Genomic DNA, 13,810 nt, shown 5'->3' with positions numbered 1-13,810 from the left:
CAGCAAGCACCGTCTTGAGTGCTGTCCTTCAGAGCCTTCTCTGTGGGGGTGGAGCATTTGACCTAGGGGTGCTGCATGGTCATCCGTGGGAGTCCTCAGCCAGCTGACTGGTGGCTCCCAAGCCCTGCCACACGTGGGAGCCACTTGGGGAGCTGCTTGGGGAGCCTTAAAAAATCCTGCCCTGGAGTTTTGGGGAGGTGATCCCCGGATGTGGGTCTTTGATAAAAGTCCCTGGTGGGATGTAGTGTGTCGGGACTGAGGACCACTCTGCCCTTCCTGCGGGGTCCAGCCGTGCTCAGCAGATGCCCCAGATGGGTCTTGAGGGTGGCGCTGACCGTCCCCCAGTGCTCGCGATCATAGTCCTCCTTCCCTCGAACTATGTCTTACCAGAAAGTGTCATTAAAGTAAATACTTATTATTTACACTGTAGCCTTTCTTCAATCAGCCAGTGGTTTGCAGTCCAGCTGGCTGGGTTTCCTTTCCAAAAACCCAACATTTCCCTTTAAAACGAATTGATAACACTTTTGTTTCTGGATCAGCCCGGAGTTGAGCTGACAGCTCAACAAAACAGTCCTGTCCACTCGCCCTTCCTCTGCCCAGCTTCTCCCAGCCCAGCCGGAGGGCGGCTCCAGGCTTCTCTTCTCAGGAAGCCTGCCCTCGCCCCATCGCCCCATTGCTCTGGACAGGGCCCTCAGTGAGGATCCTGGCGTCCTATTCTCTGCCCCTACACACTGAGAGGTCCTGTCTCCTCTTTTTCCAGAACAGCTCTCTCCCTCTGCCCAGGTCCCGGGCAGGACAAGTGGCCCTGTGCTTACATTCTGCTCACTACCACCAGCCAGGCACAGTCTGCAGGGACTTTGATTTTTAACTTATTTTGCCATCAATTCAGTCTTACAAGAGGGTTGCAAAATAGCATTAACAATCGTCTTACAGCCATCACCCAGATTCCCCTGATGTTAACCCTTGGCCACATTTCCTTCACCCTCCTCCCATGCCCCCAAGGTATAATGTGCACATATGCACCTTCCATGTTTTTCCAAATGTTTGCCAGTAAACTGCTGACATGCAGTGCTCCTCACCATAAATACTTCAGTGTTTGTCTCCTAAGAACAAGAACATCCTCTTAAACAGCTGTAGTTAAATGATGAAAATCAGGAAATTAACTCTGATGCAAGACTACCATCTAATTTATGTACTTAACTCAGATTTTACCCCTTGTCCCCATCATGTCCCTTGCAGCGAGAGGAAATCTCTCAGGTCATATAACACATTCAGTCATCATGTCCCTACAGTCTCCTTCAGTCTGGAGTTCAGAGAAGTCTTTCTAAAATAATTTATGTCAGATCATGCTGGTTCCGGGACCAAAGAGCCCCACTGCCCTGGGAATGCGGGCCCTGCAGGCCCTGGTGACACCCTGCCGCCCTGTCTCCAGGCAGCAGCCCCAGCCTTCTTACCATGCTGGCCTCCAGGCCTCTGGTCTCTCCATCCCCACTGCTTCTCCCAGCTCCTGGCTGGCGGCTCCCCGCTTGTCCTCAGGGCTGTTTAGGGAAGAGGGCTCCCTTCTCTAGCTGCTCTAGCAGGCCCTCTGCATATTAGGCCTTGCTGACTTCCTTCGTCTCTCGTCTGTCCGTCAGTCCACCCTTATGGCCACCCCTACTGAATAAGCGGAAGGCAAGGTCTCTGCAGTCTGACTCTTGCTGAGTCCTGAGCACTAGGAATAAATTGTGCCAAGTACATAGCAGACGTTCAGCGAACATCTGTTGAATGAGGGACAAACGCATGCCGGTGTTTCCCAGGACACTACGATCCTCTCACCTACACGTACAAGGGGTAGAGACTTTAGAGGCGCAGACTGAAGAAGAAAAACTGCTCCTCCCCAGACAGTTTTTCCAACTGTTGTCCAATGCCCAAGGCGGCTTTGGCACACTGCTCTCTTCGTCCAATGGTCCAGACTTCTAGGTAATAGAATTGATCTATATTTTAAGAAAGTATCCCTGATCTTCTATCCAGAGCTTCTGTGTCAGCCTCTTGGCCAAAATAAGCGACACACAGTGACATGGATGCAGGTCACCACTGACTAACACAGGCTGCTTGGAACCCTCTCAAGGAGCAGAGGCTCCCTTTCCTGTTACGAGGTCCTGGAGAGGCCCCTGAATGCCCTCAGAGGACCCCAGGCAGACCCCAGCCTCCCCTCCTGCCTGTGCAGGGCTGGCTCCTGACCTGGAGCCCACAGAGCAAGAGGACAGGTCAGGGGTGAGCCCGGGCCTTGGGCAGGCAAGACCCAGTGGCTTTTGGTTAAAATTGGACGGAGCTGTGTTTTCACTGGGGAGATGGCACCTCAGCTCTAGACATGCGTCAAAGCCCACCAAGCATCTCTGTAAGATGTTTCAAAAAGAGAAGAGAAAATGGGGGCAGCTCCAGCTCTCTGAAAGAGCAGCAGCTTTGGGAGATGCCTGCCGGAGCCCCCAGGGAGCCCAGGCCTGTCTGCTGCTTTAGTTTTCACTGGAGAGCAGGGTGGATGTGGGACATCCACTGGTCACCCTGAACCCCAAATCCTGTCCTGGCCCAGCATCCCAGAGTGTGCGCTAGGGTAAGAAGCAAAAGGAACATTTGTGCTCAGCTGGGTTCCCAGGCTCAGACACACGAAGGGTCCCAGGGCTGCATGGTGGGTGTGGCAGGATGGTGAGGTCTGGGGGAGAAAGTCAAAGGGTCAGATGTGAGTGGGGCAAGTGGACTCTGCTCCCAATGGATGCACACCAGGCCTTCCCCGGCTGGCCTCACTCCACACTCCCAGTGGGAGGCCCATCTCGTGGGGTCTGAGACCCTTTGCTCCATCACTCTAGCTTTGGGACACCCCCACTAACATGGCCTTCCTCATGAGCAAACAAATGCCTGGACGCTGCTCCTCCCTGGGGGTGGAGTGGGCAAGGGCAGCAGGCAGAGGGGGGAGCCACAGCTTCCCGGAGGCCACTCCTTACAGGGCTGTGGGCTGTAGTCAGCAGGTTCAGGCAAAGCCTGGAACTCCTGGGACAACCCACATGTCACCAGGGGGACCTCAGGCAGGGTTCCCAAGAGTCGAAGTAGATCTGGGGCCAGAAGGGCAGGAGGAGGCCTCCCAAGGGAAGTGAGCCACTGGTGGAGCTGAAACACCCTGCTGGCCACAGAAGCAAGTGAGGCCGGGGGCCTGCTGTGTCCACCCCCAGGTACCCCTTGGGCCAGGCCACAATGTCATGAATCTGCAGAATGCCTGAACTATCAATGCACAGCAGCCCCGCTGGCATCCCATTGGGGGCAGACCCTGCCTGGCCCCAGCCCCAGCTCTGCTGGGACCTGAGAGGGGTGTGTGTGTCAGGGGGGCAGCTGACAGAGGAGCCGTGGCAGAGCCACACTGGGCGGCTTCACGCCCCTGCCCTGCCACCAGCAAGCTTGGAGATGCTAGGCAAGCAGCATAATGACTCACTTCCCATCTGGACACTTGGGGTAGTAACGGCTGTTTCTTTAAAGGGCTGTTTGCTCTGAGATGATGCCTTGAACAGGGTGCCAATGGCTATTTGTCATGACAGAGCCAGGACGGGGGCTCTGGGGCCAGGTGTAGGTAGGCGGGACATCAGTGGGGCTCAGACCACTGGCCCTTCCTTCTCACAGCTCGGGAAACACCTCCCCTAGAGTATTTTCTGTTCTTTCTGTTCACCAGTCATGCAACCTTGAGCAACAGCCTCCTATCCTAGCATGTCCTGGTTTTAAGCATTTTTATATTTTCACCTGTGCCTGGGGCATGGTAGGGTCGTACTGTATACTTGGATTGAATGAATGAATTTCTTAGGAAAACAAAAACTACAAAAAATTAATGAGGTTGTATAAGCACTGTGATGTCCCGAGGTTGGAAGATGGCTCTCCAGTGGAACATGGCATCGTGAGGATGTATTGGAGAGTGGTTATACAAGTTTGATCTTATGAGTCAGTAGAAAAAGCATTATTGTAGAGCTAATTCTCCCCAAACCTGCATTGAGAAGACAAGGCTAGCAGTTACTCTAATCTGGCCTTCCCAAGTCCCTTGCAGGAATGCATGCACTATATGGGAGAACATGCTAGAAACAGGCCTCAACACTCTCTCTACTCCTTGGTAATAAATTCTACCAAGGGCTTAGGGCTTGCCTGACTGAAGACTGCCTTGGTGTTTTCCATCTTGCCACACACCTATTCTGATCTCACCCAACGCGGACTTTTAACGATCAGCCCATCACCTCACCCCTTCTGAATTCGCAGTGCTTCAGTGAACTCCTTACCACCTTTTTATTCAGTCCTTCCTGACAGATAGGGATGAGTCAGCGCTTATGGCTGCCAACAACAGAAACCAGTTCTGGCTAACATGGCACAGAGGGGCAGGGGCAGAGCTCACAGAACACACAGGAAGCTGGGAGACTGAGCTCCGCCTGCTGCTGGCCAGGCGCAGAGCACCGTGGCCAGGGAGCTCCGGCGACCCTGTGGCCTCAAGGACGCTGGCCTCCCTACACATGGCCCCCCTCCTCACCCCACTTACTCCAGATTCAAAGTGCTGGGAAAAAACATTGGGTTGGCCAAGCTTAGGCCATGGGACTGCCCACAGCTGTACAGGGTCAGGACAAGAAGGGAAGTTGGGAAATAGGCGTACAAAGGGAAATTGTGGTGGAACTGAGAAAGGTAGAAAAAATCCTGGATAGTCCCCGTCTTTCTCTAAGAGAAAAGCTTTCAAGAAATGAGCAGGATATATGGGAAGGAAAATCAAGTGCACTAAAAGCATAAAAAGACAAGCCTACTAGACAGAGAAAAATACTACCCACCCTGGAAAATACGTGGGAAAATGGCAATGCTCTCTTCAATCAATATATAGTCATTGCCATTCCAAGCAAGCCACCCACAAACTCTTCAAGAAGCTTAAACTGATTCTAAAATGTACATTTAAGAGAAAATGTGGAATGGCCATGATAATCTTGAAAAATAAAGACAAGAAATTTGAAACATGAAACCATCATAATCAGAATAGTGTGGATTAAACAGAAAGTTCAATGGCAAGGGGAAGAACTGAGAAACAGAAGCACACAGATGAGAATTTGGTGGATATCAAAGAGCCTTTTCAGGCTCTGGTGGGGAAAAGAGAACAGTTTTGGCTGTGTGTGGGGATAGAAAAAAATTAAGTTAGAGTCATATCACATGTTATTAAAAAAATTAATTCTAGGTGGGTTAAAGATTTTTTAAAAACTATAGGGGTATAGGAACAAAACGTAGGAAAATAGATGTAAAACTTTGGCATAGGAAGGTCTCTTTAGATACAAAGTACAGAAACCTAAGTAAATGTAGGATTGATTGAATCTAACCTCTAAAATAGTGACAACTACATCAAGTGTTAAAAGACATGCAGTGGAATAAAACACATATTCACAAAAAGACATGAACAGGAACATTCTCAGGAGCGTTATTCCTGCCAGCCCCAAGCTGATAGGTGCTCAGGCGTTCTTCAGGAGGCAGTGGTCAAAGCGTGGTCTGTTCATACAGTCAGATACTACTTGGCAACAAGAAGGAAGTTATTGATGATGTGACACGGCTCAAAAACATTATGCTCGGCAAAAAAGAACGCCAAACACAAAAGACCACACAGTGAGTGATCGCATTCACATTACCCATACAAACTAACTTGTGCAAAAAATTCAGAACAGAGATCACCCCTGGGAAGGAGCATGAGGGAAATTTCTGGAGTGACGGTAATGTTCTTTTTCTTGATAGAGTTTTTTGGGTGACTGTTGTATCCTTGGTCAAAATTTAGCAAATGCATTCCTTAAGCCAACTTTAATTTTTTAAAAGACTTAAATTTACTTAGCTGGAAAATCTAGGTAGTTTTTTGTAAAGAACTGTATCAAATCTGTATATGTTGTAATAAAGGCTTCTTATGCTACGAGTTTATTGAAGGTGTTTTAAGAAACAAATAAACATCAACTTGTATACTGACAAAAACACACTAAGTTTGGGCCAGAGAAGGTAGTGGTCTTTAATGTTTGTCCAGGAAACCTGGCTTGCTTGTTGAGCCTGGTGAAAGGAGTCTTGGCTTTCAGAGCCAGTAGAGGTGCAATGTGAATGGCCATGGAGGAGTACACCTTGTTCCTGTGGCCAGGAGGTTGGTGAGGTTGGTGACTGCAACGTTCACTTGGGGCTCTTTGATGGATCCATAAGATCTCTTAAGCTTCCTCAGGGGGTCAGCAGAGATGTTGAATCTTAATTTTTTTTAATGTGTAAGTTTTGTATAAATAATAAAGAACTCATTTTGTATTACAAAAAAAAAGTTAGCAAATACACACATAAGAGTTGTATGTCTTATTGTGTGCACGTTCTATTTCAAAAGAAAAAATCAACAATACACATGCTGATGTATTTACAGATAAGGATACCAATCACTATAATTTACTTTGAAAGGCATCAAAAAGTAAGAGAGAGGAACAGATGGGTAGGTAGATAGAGGACAATGCAAGGATAGTAAAATGTGATAGGCAGAATCAGGGTGGTGGGTATATGGGTGTTCTCTGTATGATTCCCAATTTTCTGTTTGAAAATTTTCAAAATAAAATGTTGGAAAAAAAGCAACAGACTAAAGGAAAAAAATTTCCAACATATAAGAGACCTTTACCCATAATATATAAAGAGTTCATCAATGGGAAAAATGAAAAACCCAACTGAAAGGAAGCAAAAGTCTTTAGCAAACAGGCACATGGCAACAATATCTGACAAGATCACCCTACTCGTGCATAGAAAAAATATGAGTTCCACCAGCAAAACCACCCTTCACCCTCAGGCTGGTTGATCAATGTGCAAACCCTTGGCAGAGTGAGAGGGGTAAGTGGGCACCCTCACATGCAGCCGGTGGGTGACTTGGAGCAGTGTCTGAAGGTTGGCTGAAGCCAATAGCCCACCTCCAGGTTCCACGACCAAGCTGCTCTCCCACATGCTGGCAAGTAGCGGACCAGGCAGCAGTTGGCAGCACTGAACGCAGAAATGCCAGGCAGCCAGTGCTTGCACCTGTGTGCACCTGATGCAATGGTTAGAATGGGTCTCCAGGACCTACTGCTAAGTCAGAACCACAGGGTTCCAGTATTTACAGAAAAAAGCAAAACCACTCTAAAAATAAACAACATACACAGTAGAGAAAAGGATCTGGAAAAATTCAAACTCCTGGGTTGGTGAAGTACGATTGGGAATGGGAGTCAGAACGCCTTGATCTGAAATAAATATGATCTGAAATAAATCAGTGGTATGTATGTGTATTTAAAATTACAAGACCATATTCACGTATTGCTTGCCTAACTACAATGAAAAGCCCTAACAGTTTACCAGTTTAAAACAAAGCTGAGCCACAGTTTAACTTTGCCAGCACAAAAGTGACAAATTATGAAACTACTTATTTAGAATTTTATTAGCTACACCCCCAACCAGGCTTTAATTTCTCCATCATCCCCAAACCAGTTCAGGGCCCCTGTGCAGCAAAGGCCCCCTGACCTCAGTGGACACTGCATGAGGTGGCCAGGCACTTGGTGGTTCCCTCAGTTCAGAGGTCAGACTCAGGAGCGGCAGACCAGGATCATTCTAGTAGTCAAGCCAGACTTCCCATATTTTGTTTTCTCTCCAAACTGTGAAACAGGAATGGGTGGCAGGGTATCTGCCAGAACCACTTATGGATACAGTTCAGCATTGTCTTCCAATACCCCATCCCAGGTGCTGAGTCATATCTGACTCTGTGGGCAGAGCCCTTAGCAGCTGGTCTTGCCAGCCACTTCAAAACTTTCAAGAGTGGTTTGCTTTTTAAGTACACTGCACAGAACTATCTTCAAGTAAGAATTCACAAAGTTCTACGCATAGGTAATGCATATGACTGGTAAGGGAGACGTGTGGGCGTGTAAACATTCATACCTAATTCAGCTGCTTCTCCACCACCTTGTGAAACAAATCAAACAGCTCAACAAAACTAGTTGAAAGTTTTATTTATATAAATTCGTCAAGAACATAAAAGATTGAGTCTCTTAAAAAAAAAATCTGCAGCTATTTACAGCAGTATATTGCACAAGTAAAGTGGCAATTACCCCTGTCAAAATTCATCAGTGCAAAACACAAGTAAGCCAGGGAAACTGCGGTACAAATGCTACATACGCTGGGCTCTAGGGAACAGGTTAGTGATGGGTCGTATGCAGACAGGTCAGTGCTATTTATAAAGGTGTACCTGATGAGTTGATACAGTAACTAGTGGTCACAGAACCTGGACATACAATGTAGGAGTAAGAGTTTCTAAAATCAGATTCCAAGGAAAAGTAGTCAACTCACTAAGGTGGGAGCTTTGGATGCTTCTTGCACACCATGCCCCTGGGAGAGCAGGAGTTATCCCAGCTTGTTTAGCGTCACGTGTGGACACATGCCTGCACACATGCATGTGCAGCGAACACACATAGGCACCAGGCTAACTCAGCAGGGACAACAGAACCAGCAACACAGAGGCACTCAGAAGCCTCTAAAGCTTCCACAAGCTTTCACATCTTTACACCCAGTCTAGCGGGGCCCCCAACTTCTCTTGAAGGCCATGAAGGAGTGGAAGGAAGCCATCAGCCTGAGAAAGCAAGGCTGACCAAACGTGGGGACCAAATGGTTCAGGGCTAGGGGGCTGTACAACTAGCCCCTGAAGACAACTTAGTCCACGCCTCCCAGCACAGCAGTGGGGGAAATCCAACTGCGCATCAGTTGCCGACAAGGGGTGGCAGCAAGGTGGTTCTGATGTTGCTCTTGAATGAAGCAGGGCGACCTGTCCCAGCTGTCCCTCCGTCTCGCCTGGCCCTTGTCCTGGACAGTCTTGTAGTAGCACATCTAGGAGGGACATGGTTTTATTTTTCTGAACACTGAGTTGTCAGGGATAAATTGTCAAAGGGAAGATCTGTCCCAATACATTAAAAAAAAAAAAGATAACAGCCTATATAGTTCATAGGATTTGCCTCTCTGAGCCACTAGCTCTTTTGGAACGAACGGAGTCATTGGGCATTTCTTAGAGCAGAATTCTGTCACCTTCCAGATTTAGGGACTCTCACTGGTGTCCAAACAAAAACTTCACCTAAAGACAGCAAGTCTCAAGAACTTAAACACATCTGACCAGAAATACCAACATCCAAAGCTGCAGGGCCACCCTGGGAAGGCTGCAGTGAGCTGACTAGTCACCACCTTGGAAATAAAGCAATTATTGGGAAGGCAGGGGAAGGGGTTGGGGAGGTCAATACTTTTCTGAATTTCAGACATTAAATAAGCAGGAAATAAATATACAATATTTCTACAGGTTACAGCATTATGAAACAGTAGGACACATTACACAGAAAAAGAATCTACAATATTTACAATCCTCAAATCTGAGAAAGTAAAAACAGTGACTTTTACTCACTCATGCTGTACAAAATTTTACAAGATAAAAGAAACCACAATTGCACACAGACATTTGGCTCAGTTGATAAGTAAAATATGACTTCCTAATCTAATAAATAGTCAAAATATATACAACATCAAGAAGGGGAAACAGGAGAAAGCTGTTTTCTACTGTGTACACTTTTTTAATCCTTATGAATTTTTACCTGGGTTCTCCACAACCAAAAAAGAAAAAAAATTGATAAACCTATCTCTAGGCAGGAACATAGATAATCTGAAGAATCGCTCATGATAATTTGTGTTTTATTGCATTTCTGTGAAAAGTCACAGGACACTTTCTACAAACCTCGTGTGAGAAGAGGCAGTCAAGGCACAAAACCCGCATTAAGTTTTAAGAAAAGCGATCTGCTGTATTTTTCTACAAAAAGGTAAAGAAGGGAAAAGTAAAAGGTATACCACAGTCAGTAACCTTTCTGCAGGGAGGCATCTTGATAAACAGCTCAGTACAGTACAGAGACATCCAGCCATCGCTCTCAAGTTCTGGTGCAAGATCCCACTGTCTAGTACTTCTACAATTCATAGCATCTCTCAATTCCCCATGAGCTGCTTTCACAGCCGGTGGGGAGGCCTGCATGCCGCCAAGCCAGAGGGAAATTTGCTCATGTGGGAGGAGCACAGCTCTCAGGCACCATTCCCAGGGAGCCGCAGTATTGAAAGAATAAAGTGCTCCAGCCACAGAAGCTGGTGCTGAGCACGGAGGTCCTGGGAAGGAAGGGCCCAGAACCAAGTATGTCTTTGGTGTGTGCCTAGCAGGTCCACAGCTGCATCCTGTCACCTTACAACCGTGTGGCCTTTAGGACCTGACAAAGGGGTGCAAGATAGGTCAAGAACACAAGCAAGACTCAACACAGCTTTAAAAATATGCAAGACCCCAACAAGATATTTGGGGAAAAGGACATTTTTAAAAAGGAAGAGTATTTGGAATCAAGTATCTCTACCTAAAGGAAAAGGTGTATATGCAATATATACATATATGTATATATATATTTATATAAAATTATGAAGATACAAATGAATGGATTTTTCCACTTAATGTAACAGTGTGAGATACAGGATCCATGGAATGACCCCCACCTCTCCTTTTGCTGCCCCCTAAACCCTTTTTTGGGTCTCTCCAGGTGTCTGCCTTTGCAATGACTGGCCAACTCATGTCTACCCCTCATGACGACCTCCACAGGCAGCAGAGGTGCTCATCCGAACAAAGGGTGGCCTGACAAAACCCAACTGTCCCAAGAGAAACGGGACAAGGAAAATCGACGCCTGTCAGAGGCTGAGGCACCATGTCAGACTTGGGCCCAATCGAGGCTTTCTATGGCACTGCTGAAAGCAAAATGAAGCCTTTATTGCAAAGCAGATTTGGAGGAGCGGGAACCTAGTGTCAGGCACCAGAGGCCAGAGGAACTCTGACTTGGTCAAGAAGCCAGGATGCCCAGGAAATAGCCATCCCAAGCCCTGCCCCTGGCCCGCGCCAATTCCCACAGGGCTGAAGCTCGGACACCTGCAGGAGGACTCAGTCGCAGCAGGCATGTTAACCACCGGGGGCCCTTATGCTGAGCGCATCCTGTGACTGCAGGACAGCCTGTGTCCAGAGAGCCAACGGTGCAAAGGGACGTAACCCTTCGTCTATGCTATGACAGCCATTAACTCTTCAGAACGCTTCTGAATGACAGGTCCGTTGAGGCCAGAAGGAAATTCACGGCAAGCAGTTCCCATTTAGTGAGCTACAGCCAGACCGAGCGAGTGAGCTATGCAGATACAGGCAGATACCAGCTCATGTTCTAACCCCGTTACCTTTCCTCAAGAAAATACGCTGGACCAAGTTCTTGCATCAGCATCCAGACTAGAGGAGCCATCTCAAGAGAAGATAAGGAAAAACACAAAAGAGTCTGAAGTTTTGCCACAGATGCAACTGAATTTGAGGAGGTATGAAAATATTTACAAAATGGGAGTGGCGTATCAATACAGGCTGCCAACAGACCCTTTGCCCCATCAATCAGTTCCATTTCTTAAGAACTTTTTTGGTATTAATAATGACGATAAAAAAAAAGTCAAAGAACAATGGCAGGGAAGGGAGGGGGCCCTATCATACCTCTCCCATTTAAAAATTCTGTACAGTAACCTTTAAAAATAAACTAAGGCAGCTTTATAAACTAGCTGGCTCAGTTTCCACTGCAGAGTTTACATAATCCTCTGAGAGCAGGCAATAGGTTCTCAAAATTTTAGTACAAAAATCATTCACAAGTTGGTTAAAAAGTTTCCATTTCCTTTTTGAAAAACCTGTTCTTATTAAAGAAGGTGGAAAAAAAACCCACACCACATGTAAACACCATTTTTGCATAAAATCCTGTTCCAAAGAACCATGATCTGTACATTAAAAAAAAAAAAATAGAATCTTTCCTCATTTACATTCACAACAAACTTCCATTAGAAATTCTGCCGTGTGTGGTGAAAGGTCAAGTTCATGTGCAGCTCAGTGTCTTCAGGAGTGTATCGCCAGCCACTCTGCACGCCCTCTGGGAAAGGACCACTGGCTGCATAGCGAGACCGTGGTGCTGGCGCTTGCCAGTCTGAACAAGCGAAATGTCTGCACATATCCTGACTCCACGAGGAGCCCGTCGTCACTGCATTCTCCATACCAGGCGGACGATGTAACGTAATAGCCGTAAGATAATCATTTGGGGATGCGCTTCGGCTGCTTGGTAATTATTCAAAAAGACCTGAAACAAAAAGAAAGCTGCTTAGTCTCTCAGCCCCATTTTCTGGGGGGCTGGTGGGGGGCACCCATATTTAAGTGCACAACCAATCCCACGCAAACAGCGCTGGAAAGCACCCTGGGGAGAGCGCACCTGCTCCTCCCTAGACTGGGAAGGAAGTCCTCTCCACTTCTCTGCAAAGGAAGATGTCACACACAAAGAGCAGGCATACCAAATGATCTTTTTCTTAAGAGAAAAATAAAGCAACCAAAAGAATGTTTGGAGAACTCAGAATCTCCGAATCTCGGCGTGCCCCCCTATAAACCACATGTTCCTTTATAGGTGATGCCCTCCCTGGCCAGGACTGCCATGAGCAGGAGGAGATGCACTAACAGCGGGAAAACAAGCATCTCCACCACTGGACAGCCACCTCAATTCTCCGCAGTTGGAGCCCCATGGGAAGAGGTGGGCATGGAGGGGACAGACAGGAGGAAAGAAAGAGCTTGGTAGATGCAGGGTGACTATCTTCCTACCCAGGTTACTGACATTCAAATATGTTTCAGCCTCCCCCCAAGGGTAAACTTCTGGTAGTTGTAATTTACTTGAGAAACCAGTGATTGGGGCTCATCTGCCCTATGAAGCTAAATAAAGTGGTACACAGATGCGCCACTGCACCTCTGGCTGCTGGCAGGCGGCTCTGCCATGCGGGCACTGCTGGCTCAGTGCTATGACCACGGCCACACACACAGGTGGAGTCACCCGACCCTCCCTCTATGGGGGACAAAGAGCAATTACAAAGAAAAAAGGCCTCTTTGCCAGCAACCACCCTATGCTTATGACAAGCTGAGAAACTGTTGAAAAGGCAATTGCTAGATTAGTTAGAGGTCTCGCAGAGTGCCCACCTTCGCGTTCTAACGCATTTTGCAGAACAGTGAGGGCAGGGTGTAAATTCTGGGCAGGGGCAAAGGCAGTAACAGAGAGCATCTACCTCTGCACGAGGAGCCACAAACCGTTTCACCGCTCAGGTCTGCAATCCACCTGGTCACTTCCCTAACAAGTAATTCACCTCTGAGAGTAGCCCTCGGCTGTCGGAAGCTCTCCATGAAACCCCTTCTTGCTCAGCAGGGAGGTACCCATTGCGCTGCCACGGAGCCACCAGCCAGGCTGAGCACAAGCGTCCCCTCTGACAAGACGCTGCCCACAGACGCCAGCTGCAAGGGGAGCTCCCTGCTCCTTGAGGCTGTTTACACAAGCTCGCAAGCGCCCGGCTGCCAGAATGGGGCTGTGATAGGGCCAGGCCATTTCCCGTTCTCCTTCCATAACCAGACTGGAGGAAATCGGCTCTGTGTAAGCAATTCCTGTAGAGGCACCCTGTAACCACAGTCGTGATTTTTATCTGTTTTACACACACGATTGCTTTGTTTTGATTTAACTTTCAAAATTACTTTGCTTCTTTTGTGTGAGAATAATTCTGGGGGAGGTTAATTTTAGTGTAGACTAATATTAATAGGTTAAAAGAGGCTTATTCAAAATAAAACCACGGCTTACTAAAATGAAGAAAGTACACACGGCACTAGGCTAAGCAATCACGTCAAGGTGGGAAATCTCATGCCAGCCAGATGTCACTGCTGGTCCCAGGA

At 47.4% G+C, this 13,810-nt stretch overlaps 1 protein-coding gene across 11 annotated transcripts in view; it reads right to left on the bottom strand.

Annotated features, from left to right (window-relative positions):
• BCL2L11 (BCL2 like 11) overlaps positions 1–13,810 on the bottom strand; it is a 69,053-nt gene that overhangs the window by 16,361 nt on the left and 38,882 nt on the right. For 8 of the 11 annotated variants that reach the window (XR_005028909.2, XM_036906077.2, XM_036906023.2 and 5 more), the window contains one exon: positions 7,987–12,194. The exons of 1 other annotated variant lie outside the window; for it this stretch is intronic. Coding sequence is in view for 7 of the 10 variants with exons in the window: in XM_036906054.2 (XP_036761949.1) it covers positions 12,096–12,194 (99 nt within the window). In the remaining 3 variants the exon portion in view is untranslated. Of the gene's footprint in view, positions 1–7,986; positions 12,195–13,810 lie in introns of those variants that run through there. 2 more of the 11 variants (XR_005028919.2, XR_005028910.2) reach the window with 1 other exon arrangement.

The sequence above is a fragment of the Manis pentadactyla genome, chromosome 2 (assembly GCF_030020395.1).
Source record: "Manis pentadactyla isolate mManPen7 chromosome 2, mManPen7.hap1, whole genome shotgun sequence".
Classification (NCBI taxonomy): domain Eukaryota; kingdom Metazoa; phylum Chordata; class Mammalia; order Pholidota; family Manidae; genus Manis; species Manis pentadactyla.
The sequence above is the reverse complement of the archived record's forward strand: the minus strand, read 5'-3'. Positions and strand labels throughout refer to the sequence as shown.